Below are 18,457 nucleotides of genomic sequence, written 5' to 3'. Positions count from 1 at the left end.
ATGTTGTCGTGTCTATTATATTGCCCGCCTTTACTCACAACCCATTCATTCCATTCGTTCCCAAATCCCGGCATAATCCAAATCCATAATCCCAAAAAGTCATTTTAAAATGTGCATATGGCGTTTTAAGTGTTGTTTAAATGTCTTTAAAGTGAGATTTGATTGATTTGTCTGATAAAGATATTAGTGAAGACCCTGAAATGCCAAAGAAACAAACTCTAAAGCTTGAAAATGACAGTGAAGTATGTTTGAAAAGTTCGTAATATTTAAAATCCCACAACATGAAATAAAACTAGACACAGTTTACTCTGGGTGTGCGGACTTAGGGCTGATGTTTTTGGGGTCTTTCTTGACTTTCTTCAACGAAGATGAAGCGATAATCGTCAAGTGCCAATTAAAAAAAAAAAAAAAAAAAAGTACATTTTTTTCTTAACTTTTAGTTGCGTTTTTGCTAATTCTCCCAATTTTTTTCAAATTTTTGTTCTCAATTTCCCCCCATTTTCCCCCTAATTTTTTTCCTAATTCTTCGCCTATTTTTTCCTAATTTGTTGCCCATTTTCCCCCCTAATTTTCAGTATAGTTTCTCTATTTTTTCTCATTTTCCCCACATTTTTTCCTTAACGTTTAGTCGCGTTTTTGCTCTTTTTGCTCTTGCTTTTTCTCTCATTTTTATTCTCAATTTCCCCCATTTTTAGTCTAGTTTTTCCGTATTTTTTCCCCAATTTGTCCCTAATTTTTTGTTTAGTTTTTCCTAATTTTTCCCCACATTTTTTATCAATATCCCCCATTTTTTTCTAATACTTTGCCCATTTTTTCCTTAATTTTTAGTCGGGTTTTTAACCACATTTCTGCCCATTGGAGATGTACAATAAGTTGACATAGCATCATCGCGACAGCCCTATGTACGACTCGTGCTAAAGATAAACTTCCCCACAGCCCGTGTCAAAGCCGTGAACCCGTATCGACCCCGTGTGGAAGCAGTGACCCTGTGACCCCGTGATGACCCGTGTCTGACCTGACGAGCGTCTGGTTGTGCAGGTCCCACACGGCGATGTTCCCGTCGCTGCAGCAGGAGAAGCAGACTTTGGCGTCGGGGCTGATGGCGAGGGCGTAGCAGGCGGGCGCCGAGGACGTCAGCTCCGCCTTTATCCTGGGCGTCTGAGAGGCCAGGTCCCAGATGGTCAGGGTGCTGGCCTCGCCGCCCACGATCAGGGTGCGGCCGTCGGGCAGCAGCTTACACGAGCGGATGTAGTTGTCCCGGTTCTGGAGGGAACCAGACGAGAGCGGGTGAGGAGACCGGACCAGGACGCCACAAATCAATCAATATCAGTATTACCCATAAATAACCTTCTGCTGAAAACTAAATGACAGGTGAGTTTCAGGTTAGTGCTCGAGAGTCGGCCCAGAAGATTTGATGATTTATATGGTTGACCATAATGCTAGAATTATTTATATTTTTAGACAAACCACCTCATAGATCTGCACAGGACCAGCTCCAGAACGGACTGAGGTGTTTGAACCAGCACCACCCATGTTTTTAAAGGCCCTGACATGTAAACCAGGGGCTCTAGAGCCAATCAGAGTGCAGCTCTTTGCAAAAGAATTGGTAAATATTTCCCATAATCTGTAACAGTTTTTAAGAATCTTGACCAAAAATCCAGCCATACTCCTGCAGACCCTGTTTCCATGTCGACACATGAGTGAGAGTCTGTATCTCTCCTTTTCGAGGCGGAGGGTAAAAGGTGCCTGTGCACCTTCACTCACAGCGGGATGGAGATTAAACCACAGTCAGGCAGGTCGTGGCTCTGGGATCAGCTTCTGTGCTTTTCAGGTTTCTGATCAGCTACTCTTTATTTGATGAAAATCGGCCTCATATTCACAGAAGATCAAAATTAGGAAATAGAACAAACCAAAGCTCTAATGAAGCGTATGATGCGAAGCGCGACATCGTAACGCGGAAATACACAAAGTCATGACTTTTCTTTCACACGTGACTGAAACTGTAACAGATGCAACATAAACAGACCCTCAGATCCTCCAGAGGCTCCGGATTAAAGTTTATGAACTTTGTGAGCCGAGAGTGTGTTCTCTGCACAGTCCAGTCAGGACCTGCAGGCACTGAGCCACAGGCCAGGGGCGGGTCAGAAGAGGGGGCTCAGTGGGCAGGGCCCCCCCACACAAACACACTCCAGCATTAAAAATAAAAACATATATACTAATTCTGTCCCAGTCAGAGCAGCACAAAATGTCACTTTATTTAATATAAACTCATTTCAATCATGGTGAGGAGCAAAACCAGTAAATCTAGCACAATTATTGAAAAGAAAAGAAAAAGGCATAAAGTTATAGTTTATTGTATAAAATAAAGATCTTCTTCTTCTTCTTCTTCTTCTTCTTATTGTGATTAAATATAATGGTCACATTATATTTAATCACATTAAACGACCGCCCCTGGATCTCGCGAATGGTCGGTGCCTTTGTGGCTCTTCACAGGATCGAGGTTGAAAAGTTCAGCTTTGGTCTAGTTGCCCCCCCCCCCCCCCCCCCCCCCCCCCCCGATGTAAACATTCACAGGACAGGGAGGAATAAGTGAGTACACCCCCTGGCTAAGGATTGGACTGATTAGACAAATAGAGTCAGGTGTGAGTCCACCTGAAGTCCAATCCCTGAGGAGCCTCTGCCCGGGGGCGACATATGAAGAAGAGCTTTTAACTATCTAACTATCTCTTTTAACTAGAAAGAAAGAAAGAAAGAAAGAAAGCAAGAAAGCAAGAAAGAAAGAAAGAAAGAAAGAAAGCAAGAAAGCAAGAAAGCAAGAAAGCAAGAAAGAAAGAAAGAAAGAAAGCAAGAAAGCAAGAAAGCAAGAAAGCAAGAAAGCAAGAAAGAAAGAAAGCAAGAAAGAAAGAAAGCAAGAAAGAAAGAAAGCAAGAAAGAAAGAAAGCAAGAAAGAAAGCAAGAAAGAAAGCAAGAAAGAAAGCAAGAAAGAAAGCAAGAAAGAAAGCAAGAAAGAAAGAAAGAAAGAAAGAAAGAAAGCAAGCAAGAAAGAAAGAAAGCAAGAAAGAAAGCAAGCAAGAAAGAAAGCAAGAAAGAAAGAAAGCAAGAAAGAAAGCAAGAAAGAAAGCAAGAAAGAAAGCAAGAAAGAAAGAAAGAAAGAAAGAAAGAAAGAAAGAAAGAAAGAAAGCTGCCACTGAAACACACTAGTTAAGAAGTGCCTCTTGTGCACCGTGCCTCACTCAAAAGAACGTCTGAAGACCCACGATCAAGAATGATTGATTCCTATAAAGCTGGTAAAGGTTTCAGAGACACCTCTAAAAGTCTTGATGTTCATAAATCCACGGTTAGACATGTTTTCTATAAATGGAGACAGTTCTGTTACTTCACTTCCAAGGAGCCTCATCTAAAGACTCACAGAACTCCCCGGCACACGTCAACACGTCATGAATCCGTAAACCCGGAGCAGGACTGGGGTTCATGGAGCCTCTGCTGCTCTTGGACATCTCTGGATCTGATCTCTGATTGAGCCGAGCCACATGAGCAGACCGGTCTTTCAGAGAGAGCGGTCAGCTGGAGCGCCGCCCTGGCCGGACTCCAGGCGGTGGTGGATGGAGGGGCAGGGGGCAGATCGATGCGGTGCTTAAGCTCTGGGTGGGATTAAAAGTGTGGCGTGATGGCTTCATAAACGCCCCAGTGTCCGGGACAGACGGAAAAAAACCCGGCCACGCTCAACAAGCAACAAGATAAGGAAGTAAAGTAGGAACATGTTTACATTGATCAGGACCTTTATTTGACTAGGAAGCACCACCGGAGGAGACCCTGTTGTAGAGAGTTATAGGGGAACCAGAAGTCCTTCCTGTTTATATCGCATTACAAATTATTCAGCAAATTGTATTTCAGTGTCAAAAAGGTAAAAAACAATGTCTTTTAATGAAACTTATGGATGGTTTTGTGTCTCAAGCTCAATCTCAGAGACCTGGGATGATTAGTTTTCAGGTAAAAAGGGAAAAACTACTGAAAAAGGGTGTTCCACATTATTAAGCAGATCATTTTCAAGCAATATGGGAAAGAAAAAGGATCTCTCTGCAGATGAAAAGCATGAAATAGTTGAATGTCTTGGTCTAGGTATGAAAACTTTCGATATTTCATGAAAGATGAAGCTTAATCATCAGAGATTTGTGGCTGATTCAGACACACACAGGTTTTCTGCAGATAATGGCACAATGAGGACGGTTTCTGCCAGAAAAATACATCAGATTAAGAGAACAGCTGCTACAAAAACAGGTATTTGAAGCTGCTGGTGCCTCTGGAGTCTCCCGAACATGAAGGTGTAGGATCCTCCAGAGGCTGCAGCTGTGCATAAACCTTCTATCCGGGCCTCCCCTAAACTGTTCATTGAAAAATAAAAATATGTGGAGTTTCTGACATGTTCAGCTTTACCCAAATCTAAAAGCTTCTTGGAAAACAGTGACAATACAATGAGAAATGCCCTTACCAGACAGTCGAGCTGGGACACGGGGCTCTTGCTGCCCGGCTGGCTGATGTCCCAGATCTTGACGCAGCCTTTGCCGCCGGTGTAGACGTGCCGCGTGGGGTTGCTGATGGTGACGGCGCAGACCACCTCGCCGTGGCTCAGCGTGTTGATCTGCCGGGCGTGGCGAGGGATGCCCGGCCCGATCAGGGCGTCAGGCGGGAACGGCACGGGCTGCATCTGACCGTCCGCGCTCACGTGGAAGGAGTAGGCCCTGCAGGGAGGGGGAGGACGGGGTTAGGATGGGCGTGACACCGGGACGAGGGCAGGGAGGGGGAGGACGGGGTTAGGATGGACGTGACACCGGGACGAGGGCAGGGAGGGGGAGGACGGGGTTAGGACGGGCGTGACACCGGGACGAGGGCAGGGAGGGGGAGGACGGGGTTGGGATGGACGTGACACCGGGACGAGGGCAGGGAGAGGGAGGACGGGGTTAGGATGGACGTGACACCGGGACGAGGGCAGGGAGGGGGAGGACGGGGTTAGGATGGACGTGACACCGGGACGAGGGCAGGGAGGGGGAGGACGGGGTTAGGACGGACGTGACACCGGGACGAGGGCAGGGAGGGGGAGGACGGGGTTAGGATGGACGTGACACTGGGACGAGGGCAGGGAGGGGGAGGACGGGGTTAGGGTGGACGTGACACCGGGACGAGGGCAGGGAGGGGGAGGACGGGGTTAGGACGGACGTGACACCGGGACGAGGGCAGGGAGGGGGAGGACGGGGTTAGGGTGGACGTGACACCGGGACGAGGAGGACGGGGTTAGGTTGGACGGGACACCGGGACAAGGGCAGGGAGGGGGAGGACGGGGTTAGGATGGACGTGACACCGGGACGAGGGCAGGGAGGGGGAGGACGGGGTTAGGATGGACGTGACACCGGGACGAGGAGGACGGGGTTAGGTTGGACGTGACACCGGGACGAGGGCAGGGAGAGGGAGGACAGGGTTAGGATGGACGTGACACCGGGACGAGGGCAGGGAGGGGGAGGACGGGGTTAGGATGGACGTGACAGCGGGACGAGGGCAGGGAGGGGGAGGACGGGGTTAGGATGGACGTGACACCGGGACGAGGGCAGGGAGAGGGAGGACGGGGTTAGGATGGACGTGACACCGGGACGAGGGCAGGGAGGGGGAGGACGGGGTTAGGGTGGACGTGACACCGGGACGAGGGCAGGGAGGGGGAGGACGGGGTTAGGATGGACGTGACACCGGGACGAGGGCAGGGAGGGGGAGGACGGGGTTAGGATGGACGTGACACCGGGACGAGGGCAGGGAGGGGGAGGACGGGGTTAGGTGGGCGTGACACCGGGACGAGGGCAGGGAGGGGGAGGACGGGGTTAGGATGGACGTGACACCGGGACGAGGGCAGGGAGGGGGAGGACGGGGTTGGGATGGACGTGACACCGGGACGAGGGCAGGGAGGGGGAGGACGGGGTTTGGATGGACGTGACACCGGGACGAGGGCAGGGAGGGGGAGGACGGGGTTAGGATGGACGTGACACCGGGACGAGGGCAGGGAGGGGGAGGACGGGGTTAGGATGGACGTGACACCGGGACGAGGGCAGGGAGGGCGAGGACGGGGTTAGGATGGACGTGACACCGGGACGAGGGCAGGGAGGGGAGGACGGGGTTAGGACTGACGTGACACCGGGACGAGGGCAGGGAGGGGGAGGACGGGGTTAGGTGGACGTGACACCGGGACGAGGGCAGGGAGGGGGAGGACGGGGTTAGGATGGGCGTGACACCGGGACGAGGGCAGGGAGGGGGAGGACGGGGTTGGGATGGACGTGACACCGGGACAAGGGCAGGGAGGGGGAGGACGGGGTTAGGTGGACGTGACACCGGGACGAGGGCAGGGAGGGGGAGGACGGGGTTAGGGTGGACGTGACACCGGGACGAGGGCAGGGAGGGGGAGGACGGGGTTATGATGGATGTGACACCGGGACGAGGGCAGGGAGGGGGAGGACGGGGTTAGGGTGGACGTGACACCGGGACGAGGGCAGGGAGGGGGAGGACGGGGTTAGGATGGACGTGACACCGGGACGAGGGCAGGGAGGGGGAGGACGGGGTTAGGATGGACGTGACACCGGGACGAGGGGCAGAGAGGGGGAGGACGGGGTTAGGATGGACGTGACACCGGGACGAGGGCAGGGAGGGGGAGGACGGGGTTAGGATGGACGTGACACCGGGACGAGGGCAGGGAGGGGGAGGACGGGGTTAGGATGGACGTGACACCGGGACGAGGGCAGGGAGGGGGAGGACGGGGTTAGGTGGACGTGACGCCGGGACGAGGGCAGGGAGGGGGAGGACGGGGTTAGGATGGACGTGACACCGGGACGAGGGCAGGGAGGGCGAGGACGGGGTTAGGATGGGCGTGACACCGGGACGAGGGCAGGGAGGGGGAACACGGGGTTAGGATGGACGTGACACCGGGACGAGGGCAGGGAGGGGGAGGACGGGGTTAGGTGGACGTGACACCGGGACGAGGGCAGGGAAGGGGAGGACGGGGTTAGGATGGACGTGACACCGGGACGAGGGCAGGACGGGGTTAGGATGGACGTGACACCGGGACGAGGGCAGGGAGAGGGAGGACGGGGTTAGGATGGACATGACACCGGGACGAGGGCAGGGAGGGGGAGGACGGGGTTAGGATGGACGTGACACCGGGACGAGAAGGACGGGGTTAGGGTGGACGCGACACCGGGACGAGGGCAGGGAGGGGGAGGACGGGGTTAGGTGGACGTGACACCGGGACGAGGGCAGGGAGGGGGAGGACGGGGTTAGGATGGACGTGACACCGGGACGAGGAGGACGGGGTTAGGATGGACGTGACACCGGGACGAGGGCAGGGAGGGGGAGGACGGGGTTAGGATGGACGTGACACCGGGACGAGGGCAGGGAGGGGGAGGACGGGGTTAGGATGGACGTGACACCGGGACGAGGGCAGGGAGGGGGAGGACGGGGTTAGGATGGACGTGACACCGGGACGAGGGCAGGGAGGGGGAGGACGGGGTTAGGATGGGCGTGACACCGGGGCGAGGGCAGGGAGGGGGAGGACGGGGTTAGGGTGGACGTGACACCGGGACGAGGGCAGGGAGGGGGAGGACGGGGTTAGGGTGGACGTGACACCGGGACGAGGGCAGGGAGGGGGAGGACGGGGTTAGGGTGGACGTGACACCGGGACGAGGGCAGGGAGGGGGAGGACGGGGTTAGGTGGACGTGACACCGGGACGAGGGCAGGGAGGGGGAAGGCGGGGATAGGATGGACGTGACACCGGGACGAGGGCAGGGAGGGGGGAGGACGGAGTTAGGGTGGACGTGACACCGGGACGAGGGGGTCACTAATGTAGCGTTATCTTTGAGGGTGTTTAGGACGAGGGTCGGGCACCGTTAAACAATGCCAGTCTGATATCGGGAAAAAAACATATCGGTATACTGGTATTGTTATGGTAGAAAACTGTTGTCATTAACTCATTGACTGCCAATGACGTCTATAGATGTCAATTAGGTTCTTCAATGGGAAAAGCTGCAGCAAAGCCTTGAGCATGTCTGGTGTTAAAATCTTAGCTGTGCTGCCTAATGCTGCCACCTAGTGACTCAGAAGAACTACAAGTTCTTTTATTGAGTCACTAGGTGGCAGCATTGCTCTTGCGTTTTCTTAGCTTTTTGGTCAGAAAACAGCATTTTGGGTGATTTCACGTATTTTCTACGGACGATTACTAAAGAATGGAAAGAGGTACAAACAAACTTTTTTTAGAAGAAAGAAGAGAGTCTAATCTTTCTTTTGGTGGGTTTCGTGTTGACATAGACCTAGACCGAGATTCTGTGGGTCTTGAAAAAAACGTCAAAGTCCTAAAAAACCTCTGGCAGTGGGGAGAACTTGTGGGCACCATATATGCCTTTACAGTCATTCTTCAGTTAAGTGTAGAGGTTCATACGCACTATGGTAAAGGGAAAAAGGACAAAACTCAATGCATAAGTATCTAAAGTGGGAACATAATTTGGTTGGGGGAGGGAGAGACTCGATCACCCATTAGTTGTAATGAGGCGAGTGTCCACCAGGGGGTTGGCTCGTGGAGTAGCCACAGCCCTGTGGGTGTCCTGGCTGGTGAAGACCAGGAGCTACAGTACACGGCAGAGTCTATAGTCTGTAGCACACATGGGGGTGAGGGAATCTTATTATATGTTTCATTCATATCTCTACAGTTATGGCGTGAACTGTCGGTGGTTTCTGCCGTGTCACGGACAGTTCGGATCTCCAGCCTCGTCGTTTTAAAGGAACAGAAGTTGAATTGTTTTATTCACATCTTGTTGCTGATGTGTTTGTTTTGTTGTTATAGGGATGAGTGTGTGAGGGATCACTCACGGCTTTCCTCCAGAGATGGACGTGAGGCTGGCAGGCAGACCGGGCGCTCTCATGTGGGGGTGAGGGTCGAAGCCTCCCTGTGACCACACAAACACAACAAACACAACACTTACACTCAAGTATAGAGATATATCACAAAGGTATTTTTCAAAGATATTTTGATGAAGTGTGAACATAAATAAGTTTAATGCTGAACGTTTTAACCCTCTGAGCCTCAGAGAAGCCTCTGGGCTCAGAGGGTTAAAGCCGACCTCAGCTGCTGGACCGGCCTGGTGACATTCCCACATCACTAGACCTTCGAAAACAAAGAGACAACTTTGTCCTGCAGAAGCAGACACGCAAACACATACACTCTAAGTAACAGTATATTCAGGTTATACTGACACCGACTGACAACAATAACTCCAGGAGTAAAGCTGAGGACAGCGTTAATGACATTTAAGGCCTTGATTCTGACACAATTCCTTTTAAATACCCAAAAACCACCTGCTTTGTGTGGACAAGGCATCAGACGAAGACCTCTGTGTTTGTGTGGTATATTCTGGCTGATACTGCGTTACTAAATACTGTAGTTTGGGCGATACGCGGTGCATCCCAGGACAGAACATCAGACCTGGAGAGAGGATTCCCGCAGCTCCTCCAACGCCGTTTCAGGCAAATCCCCCGAACGCCCAAATGCGGTTTCTTCACATTCTGACAAACCTCCCTCTCCGGCGAGCGCTAATGAAAGCCGGCGAGACGTTCAAACACGGAGACGCGCTCGGGCTTCAGAATGCTAACTACGAGACTTCAAAGCCGCCGCGCCGCCTTTGTACCGCGGATTATTACGTGTCGACGGCGGAGCAGCAGCCGGAGACGAGACGAGGAGACGGAGAGACGTTTGTTCTAAACTAAAGACGGAACAAACAGCAGCGATCAGAGCCACAAACATACACATCATCAAACCTCCCGCCTGTACAAACCCGAACAAAGGCGACTCCAAAGGCGGCGCGGCCCTTTGGAACCAGCCTGGAGACGGTGAGATGATCACGTTATGGGCATCAGTGGGTCACATGGTCACATCTGTATCGCAGACCATCCACCTCATTCCTGAGGCTCACGGAGACACGAGGGCAGTTTCAGGTGAGATGCTGGAAGTCGCTCTGAGCCAGGGGTTTCCAGTGGTTTCCAGTGGATTCCAGTGGTTTCCAGTGGATTCCAGTGGATTCCAGTGGATTCCAGTGGTTTCCAGTGGTTTCCAGTGGTTTCCAGTGGTTTCCAGTGGTTTCCAGTGGATTCCAGTGGATTCCTTGCCTGTCCAGCCAAACTACATCCTTTTTCATAGATATTTCAAAGACATATGGTCTGGGAGCAAACATGATGTCAACCATTTCCCGGTGGGCGTGATTGACAGACGGCATCAACCAATCAGAGCAACTCTGGATACGTCGCAGTGAAAAGGTTCAATCAACAACTGGACTCTCTCTTTATCACTTTTGGTTCCAGATTTTTCTTTTATCGGCGTTTTATATATTTTGGCTGGCACGGTAGTACAGCGGTTAGTGCTCGTGCTTCACAGTTAGAAGGTCCCGGGTTCGATTCCCACCTGGACGGGGTCTTTCTTTGGAGTTTGCATGTTCTCCCAGTGTCTGCGTAGGTTTCCTCCGGGTACTCCGGTTTCCCCTTCCACTAAAAACATGTACAATAGGTGAATCCTCCAGCCAGGTGCTTCTGACCACCAGCCTGGCCCAGTGACACTGAGGATGGGTCAAATGCAGAGAACGAATTTCCCTATAGGGATTAATAAGGCAGACCTTAACCCAGCCATTTCCAAAGTCCAGGACATCACGGCCCCCTTATTGATCAGAGAATCTTTTGGGCCCCCCAAATTATAATAATTTATGCCATTCAAAGGAATTTTATTATCTCACAGCTAAAATGACATGAAAACTAACATCGAGCAATGAGAGTTGGCTATATACTGGTTTAAACTGGTGCGTTTGTCCAAATAAATGTATTTTTCCTTTCAAAATGAACTTTTTTCATTGGACTTGTTTTATAGACATGCTTTGGGGCCCCCCTGTAGTGCCTCTGAGGCCCCCGGGCCCCACTTTGGGAACTACTGCCTCAACCTTAAGGTATACTTTATTAATATCGTAAAATATCCAAATATCGGTCCAGAAGTCACAAAAAAGTGACAATGCATTTAAATGAGTTTTGTCGGTCTTGAGACGCAACACTGGCCTGTAGGCGGGACTTTTAGATTTGGGTAAAGGTAATATGTAGCTCATAGAGAAGGTGGGGGTTAAGAGGTTAATCTCTTGTGTATCTTTGTCCTCCATGATATCGTTATCACACATTCATCAGATATCGCATCATGTCTCTCATGTTACACAGAACCGCAGTATCCAAAGTACTTCAGCCGAGTAACAGAGTAAAAGTGACGAGTCCTTACGAGGGGCGAGCGCCCGTAGGCGGCGGCGGCGGCGGCGCTCATCTGCGGCGAGATGAGGCCTGGGTAAACCCCGGGGCTGGTCAGGGAGCCGTTCATCTCATGGTGCCCCATCATGGCGAACGGACCGTAGGAGCCGGCGATGGACAGCGGCGTGCGGAGGGCGGGGGCCGCTGGGGGAGGGGTTACAGGGTTAACACGCTGTACACAGTCACACACAGCTTCCAAATGAAAGGCTCCTCCTACCCAGCGCCTCCATGCCGGGCGGCTTGCCCATGGTGAGGGGCCGCAGGCCGGGCGTGCTGCTGGTGCCCGGGGTCGGGGCCTCGTTCCTGGGGGTGGGCGTGTTGGACTTCAGGCTGGGCGTGGACGACTTATCGTTCTGAAACAGAGAGCGGCACTTTGGATCAACCATCTGTGAAGACTCGAACAAAACCTCAAAGAGTAAACGAAGACAAGGGAGGCACCGATACCACTTTCTCTAAAACCCATACGAGAACTTTGATTTAAGTACTTACTGATACCGAATACCGAATACCGATACGAGTACAAGGTATTTACTTCAACAGACTTTCTGAAGTGAAGAGGCGGTTTATAGACTGACTTTTTCACAGCAGATCGGTTTGTAATTAGTTAAATTACTCATTTACATTTCCTTGAGTAAAGTAGCGACACTTTTAAGAGAATTTAAGAGAATTGAACAGATGCCACTTTTTTTATTCAATATTATTTTTTATTCTTATCCCTCACAGACAGAACAGCTCATGTCCTAAAGCTCCTCAGTGCTGGTGCTTTATTCATTTATGTATTTGTATTTAACAATAGTATTGAGATGTTACTTATTACTGCAGATAAATGCTCTCTTTTCTCCTTTACTTCAGCTCCGTGTGGATTTTCTCCTGTGTTTATAGTAACTTATCCAGTGGCTTCAGCATTTTGGCTCAATATAAACATGCTGTATCTCTTTATTTAGGATTTTCTGAGGACTTTTTAGTCTCTGGGTTAGTTTTTCAGATGAATAAGAACCTGGGCATAAAACAGAGTAAGAATCACCAGAACTGTTAGCCGCGAGTTAGCGACATTAGCAACATTAGCAACATTAGCCTGTACCTTGTAAACACTGCAGACGCTGGAACACTAAGGTTTAGGTTTAATACATTTGACATAGCAGGAAAGAACAAAATGTTTATCCTGAAATGTGTCAATTACAATAAAACAGCAATATGCAAAAAATACATAAAAACATCTATAAAACCGATTCGTAAAACAACATTAAAGCTGGAGGACATTTCATGTTTTCTTGTGTTGCTCTTCTTGGCTGCACATGGTCAGGATGTTCTGGAGGGTCTGCAGTGTGGACATGTCCCGCCTCTCACTCACAGATTGGATGGAGGATGGTGAGATACCAATAATCCTGCAGCACCTTTTCTGCACCTGCTCCAGTTCCCCTGACAGGCTCTCAGTGTTAATGTTCTAACAACATTAGCTCTGGTTAAATCCAGCTCAGACTCTGGTTTAGGGAGCGTCGTCTGTAATAAAGTCAGCTCTATGTGGAATATTGGATTTACATTAGGGCTGTGCAATTAATCGAAATTCGATTACGATTTCAATTACAACAGTCAACGATTACAAAATTAGCATAATCCCAAAAAATCGATTATAATTTTTTTTTTTTTTTTTTTTTTAAATTTTCTTTTTTTTTATTTATTTTTTTTTTTTTTTTCTAATTTATAATTTTTGGATTTTTGTAATTTTTTTGCTGGATTTTTGTCTTTTTTCTGCTGGATTTTTGTCACTTTTTTGCTGGATTTTTGTCACTTTTTTGATGGATTTTTGTCATTTTTTTGCTGGATTTTTGTCACTTTTTTGCTGGATTTTTGTCACTTTTTTGCTGGATTTTTGTCACTTTTTTGCTGGATTTTTGTCACTTTTTTGCTGGATTTTTGTCTTTTTTTGCTGGATTTTTGTCTTTTTTTGGATGGATTTTTTTAAAGGCAAAAAAATAATCGTTTGAATAATCGTGATTTCAATTATGACAAAAATAATCGTGATTATTATTTTTTCAATAATCAAGCAGCCCTAATTTACACTAAATTATTCTCCAGTTTGTTGTTATTTTCTCCCCTCAGTGGAGCTGCTCCTGTAGGAGGGCGGGACACACGGCAGGAGGTATCGAGGAGGGACCTCATTAATGAGGACGAGTATGAGGACAAGTATGTGGTATCGGCCCTGATGAAGACCCTGGAATCGTTTTTCTTATTAATCGACCAGTCGTTTATACCCAAATATTATCATCACAGTGACGGCAGAACTCACTTGGTGTTGGCGTCAGAAAGACTTTAGTGGAGCTGAGCAATACTGAATCTACAAGAAAATGTAAGATATGCAAACTGACAATACTGAGTTCATCTCCAGTGTCAAGAAATACAGGGAAAATGAGAGGAGGTTTGGAGGAAATCGGGAAAAACTGAGGGAAAATTGTGATAAAATGGGTTGAAAACATGGAAAGTGTTTGTTCTGTTCTTTTTTCTATAAAGGAACGCTTCCTCATCGTTATCGAGAAGCTTCCACAAATACGGAGACACTCATTTCTGTAATAAGCCCTGCCCTGGACCTGAGTGACGACAGTAAATGTGGGACACGGAGCCGGAGCTGAGAGGTCGAGTTACGGCGAGTGATAAACCTGTCCCGTCAGACTCAGACTCCGAGGGTCAGGAGGAGCTCCGTGTGAGGGAGATTTACGGCCGAGCTCCAGGAGGGGCGAGCGTTTACTGGGAGCGCCGTAAAGCAGATTGAGAGGGTTGGATTTCCGAAGTGTCCGGCGCCGCGGCCCGTGACCGGCGTGGAGCGCTGGAGCGTCAGACACACACTTCACTTGACGAACGGCCCTCAGCGAGTCACAGGGAGGCGGCCGTAAATAAAAAAGATTAAAAATAAAGAATGGAACACGGAGGCGGGACATAAACGTAAATCCATGTTAGACTTGACTTTTCAATCTCGTGGAAATCCACCTCGTAAAGAGCGGACGGGAGCCTGGACCAGAACTGGGCCATGAGACAAGAATCTGTGGAGACTTTCGCAATAGGTTCACGATTTAGAATGTGATGATGTCATAGTGTCAGGTGGAGGGCGGGGCCAATATGACTCTATGGGAGAAATACAGTGTTTGTAAGAAATATGTTTTTCCTCTTCAGGTTTTGACAGCGAGTGGATTCACAAACCTGAGATATTATTTTTAATCTACTGGACAAACATCACGCTCATGAATATTGTATATAAAATAATGGGCATTAGTTCATATGAGCTGACAGAGGAGACGATGAACTTTGAGACAGTTTTTGTTTCATGTGGATTCTTCCAGTAATGACTGAGATATTAACTTGATGCTTCATGTTAGCATCGTGCTAATGCAAACGACTGCCGTTTTGTCGCTTCTGCTGAACAATCTGCTGAGAATAAACATCCATATGGACCCGATTTAGACTCGACTTTATATGTATGTGATATACACATTTACTGTACATGTGGCTTTGTCACTGGAAAGGATAATTATCCTGAACAGACGACAAAAAGGCAGAAAAAAACACTGTCCTCCTTTCCCAATTTCTCCCAAATATTTTCCCTGATATTTCCTCATTATTTCGCCCCAATCTTCCCCTAAATTTGTCCCTGATTTTCCCATGTTTTTGCCTAGTTATTGTTTCTAGTTAGTTGTTCTGGTTTGGAACTCTTCTTCTCCAGTTACTCACGTGGGGGTGGTCCTTGGCCTTGGAGGACGGGGTGCTCCCGGAGGAGGCCACGGAGGCGGGGCTGTTGGGCGCCGCGTCTTTCTTCAGGACTCGAGACTTGTCCAGGCCGTTCTCCGGAGGGGAGTGTGCCGGGCTGCCGCGGGGCGTGGCCGGGTCCTGGGGAGGGACAGGGGGAGGGGGGGGGTCAATACAAGAGGAGCGTTTCTCTTCAACACTACAAACATCGTGCACTCAAAGTCTCTCACTGTGAGTCCCTCCCAACAGTTCAGAGCTCAAGAAAACAATGATCCAGAACAAAACAAACACGCCACATTTCAAAAGGTCGCTGTTACTTAATAAACTCACTCCCTTCAGATTCCAACAGTTCAGTGACAGAGGGACGAAGGAGTTGGAGAAATGATTCGTTTTCCGATAAGGTCCATAAAAAACACGTCCCGAAGGCATGAGTGAAGACCCTGAGGACAGAGTCTGGAGAGGCTGAGGCCCGTCTGAAACGAGCAGATTAGTAAGAGGTCTAACCCCAAACCGGATGTGCGTCAGCGTCCGCCATGATAAGAAGCCTCCGAATCGGGGTGTCAGTTAGGAAGGAGTTAGGGGGAGGAGCCTCAATGCTAACTATCATAGCCACTTTAGCATAGGGGCCTCTGGTCCAGATCCTCCTGAAGTGTGCCTGTGGTCACACCTTCTTGCTCTGAGGGCTAATGCACCTCCAGATCCTCCTGAAGTGTGCCTGTGGTCACACCTTCTTGCTCTGAGGGCTAGTGCACCTCCAGCTCCTCCTGAAGTGTGCCTGTGGTCACACCTTCTTGCCCAACAGTCCTCACTTCTCTAACGTTTATCTGAAAGCCCAGTATTAGCACAGTGAGCTCACGCCTGCAGGTTCCTCTTTAATCCGCTCACATTACGTTGCACCATTGTCTGACTCGGAGCCTAAACTCAGTAACGTCTGTTGTTGGTGATCTGGGCGTGGCTCCTCACGCTCCTCACGCTCCTCAACAAATTCAAATCTCCGACTATAATCACGCCACTATTTGCACACGTTTCCAAAGTCGGGCTCACAATCAGACCGGAGGCGATAATCATTCCTCGCCGTCTGGAGCTGAGCAAACATTCGAGGAGGTCAAACATCCCGGCGTCTTGTGCAAATACAAAACCATGCTCCTGCTCCTCGCGCCTCGTCCACCCCCCCCGTCTTTGTCCCGCCCCGGAACACGCAGAGCCCGTGTTGTGACAGACGTGTGCGGCGGCGGCGGCGGAGCGTGAAGGCGCAGACAAAGGCGTGTTGGTGAGGAATGTGGTCGAGCAGGAACGCACCTCGTTGGAGACGTCCACCACCAGGTCGTCGCTCTTGTCCCCGTCACTGTCCTGAGGAGGAGGAGGAGGAGGAGGAGGAGGAGGAGGAGGAGGAGGAGGAGGAGGAAGAGGAGGAGGTTACTCAAGGTGAGACCAACACGGGACATTCACAGGGTTCACACTTTCCACAACCAAAACAAGGACGAAAACAGGGAATAATACTTCTTTAAATTCAAACGGTCACATTAATACAGCGCCTTCTTCAAAGCACTTTACAGAAAGAAAAAAAGAAAAAAAAAAAAATCTGGACCAAAACTGGGGGGGAAAAATTGCTGAAATATTTTTTTTTTTAAATTGGGGGGACATTTTTTTAATTGGCAGAAAAAACACAAAGATTTGGGCCAATTTTACTATTATTATTTTTACAATTTGGGGGAAAGTTTGCAGGATAAACGTGACAAAAAGTGGTTCAAACTGGGGGGAAATGGATAAAAATAAAAAATAATAATAATTGGGGGAAAACATTTTCAATTGGCGAAAAAAACATGAAAAAGGGAAAATTTGTGCCAAAATTTGAAAAAAATACAAAAAAGTCTATCTTTTTTTTTTTTTTTACAATTTCGGGAAACGTTTGGGGAAAAAACATGAAAAATAAAATGCTAAAAATGGGGGGGAAATTTTTCCCTTGGTTGTTTCTCTAATAAATGATACAAATGTAAAATAAAGGAAATGGAAGGAAAAGGAATAAATGAACATTATCAATCTGTTTTAAGCTTCTATATGCCTCAGATGAACCTCATGTGCCTCAGATGAACCTCATGTGCCCTCAGAAGAACCTCATGTGCCTCAGATGAACCTCATGTGCCTCAGATGAACCTCATGTGCCTCAGATGAACCTCCTGTGCCCTCAGTTGAACCTCATGTGCCTCAGTTGAACCTCATGTGTCTCAGATGAACCTCATGTGCCTCAGATGAACCTCATGTGCCCTCAGAAGAACCTCATGTGCCTCAGATGAACCTCATGTGCCTCAGATGAACCTCATGTGCCTCAGATGAACCTCCTGTGCCCTCAGTTGAACCTCATGTGCCTCAGTTGAACCTCATGTGTCTCAGATGAACCTCATGTGCCCTCAGAAGAACCTCATGTGCCTCAGATGAACCTCATGTGCCTCAGATGAACCTTATGTGCCTCAGATGAACCTCATGTGCCTCAGATGAACCTCATGTGCCTCAGATGAACCTTATGTGCCTCAGATGAACCTCATGTGTCTCAGAAGAACCTCATGTGCCTCAGATGAACCTCATGTGCCTCAGATCAACCTCATGTGCCTCAGTTGAACCTCATGTGCCTCAGATGAACCTCATGTGCCTCAGTTGAACCTCATGTGCCTCAGATGAACCTCATGTGCCTCAGATGAACCTCATGTGCCTCAGATGAACCTCATGTGTCTCAGAAGAACCTCATGTGCCTCAGATGAACCTCAGATGGACCTCATGTGCCTCAGATGGACCTCATGTGTCCTCAGATGAACCTCAGATGGACCTCATGTGTCCTCAGATGAACCTCAGATGGACCTCATGTGCCTCAGAAGAACCTCATGTGCCTCAGATGGACCTCATGTGTCCTCAGATGAACCTCATGTGCCCTCAGATGAACCTCATGTGCCTCAGATGAACCTCATGTGCCTCAGATGAACCTCATGTGCCTCAGATGAACCTCATGTGCCTCAGATGAACCTCATGTGCCCTCAGATGAACCTCATGTGCCCTCAGATGAACCTCATGTGCCCTCAGATGAACCTCATGTGCCTCAGATGAACCTCATGTGCCTCAGATGAACCTCATGTGCCTCAGAAGAACCTCATGTGCCTCAGATGAACCTCATGTGCCCTCAGATGAACCTCATGTGCCTCAGATGAACCTCATGTGCCTCAGAAGAACCTCATGTGCCTCAGATGAACCTCATGTGCCTCAGAAGAACCTCATGTGCCCTCAGAAGAACCTCATGTGCCTCAGATGGACCTCATGTGTCCTCAGATGAACCTCATGTGCCTCAGAAGAACCTCATGTGCCTCAGATGAACCTCATGTG

The 18,457-nt window shown here is 49.3% G+C and overlaps 1 protein-coding gene across 3 annotated transcripts in view; it reads right to left on the bottom strand.

The window, feature by feature from the left end:
- The window catches only part of tle3b (TLE family member 3, transcriptional corepressor b), an 85,897-nt gene that overhangs the window by 4,742 nt on the left and 62,698 nt on the right, over positions 1 to 18,457 (bottom strand). For all 3 annotated transcript variants that reach the window (XM_079555105.1, XM_079555107.1, XM_079555106.1), the window contains 7 exons: positions 16,388 to 16,438; positions 15,074 to 15,229; positions 11,571 to 11,706; positions 11,328 to 11,497; positions 8,894 to 8,970; positions 4,490 to 4,739; positions 1,016 to 1,263 (listed from right to left, as the gene is read on the bottom strand). In XM_079555105.1, the coding sequence (XP_079411231.1) occupies positions 1,016 to 1,263; positions 4,490 to 4,739; positions 8,894 to 8,970; positions 11,328 to 11,497; positions 11,571 to 11,706; positions 15,074 to 15,229; positions 16,388 to 16,438 (1,088 nt within the window). The remainder of the gene's footprint in view (positions 1 to 1,015; positions 1,264 to 4,489; positions 4,740 to 8,893; positions 8,971 to 11,327; positions 11,498 to 11,570; positions 11,707 to 15,073; positions 15,230 to 16,387; positions 16,439 to 18,457) is intronic.

The sequence above is a fragment of the Gobius niger genome (assembly GCF_951799975.1).
Source record: "Gobius niger genome assembly, chromosome: 4".
NCBI lineage: Eukaryota > Metazoa > Chordata > Actinopteri > Gobiiformes > Gobiidae > Gobius > Gobius niger.
Note: the sequence above shows the minus strand (reverse complement) of the source record. Positions and strands in the feature narration are given on the sequence as shown.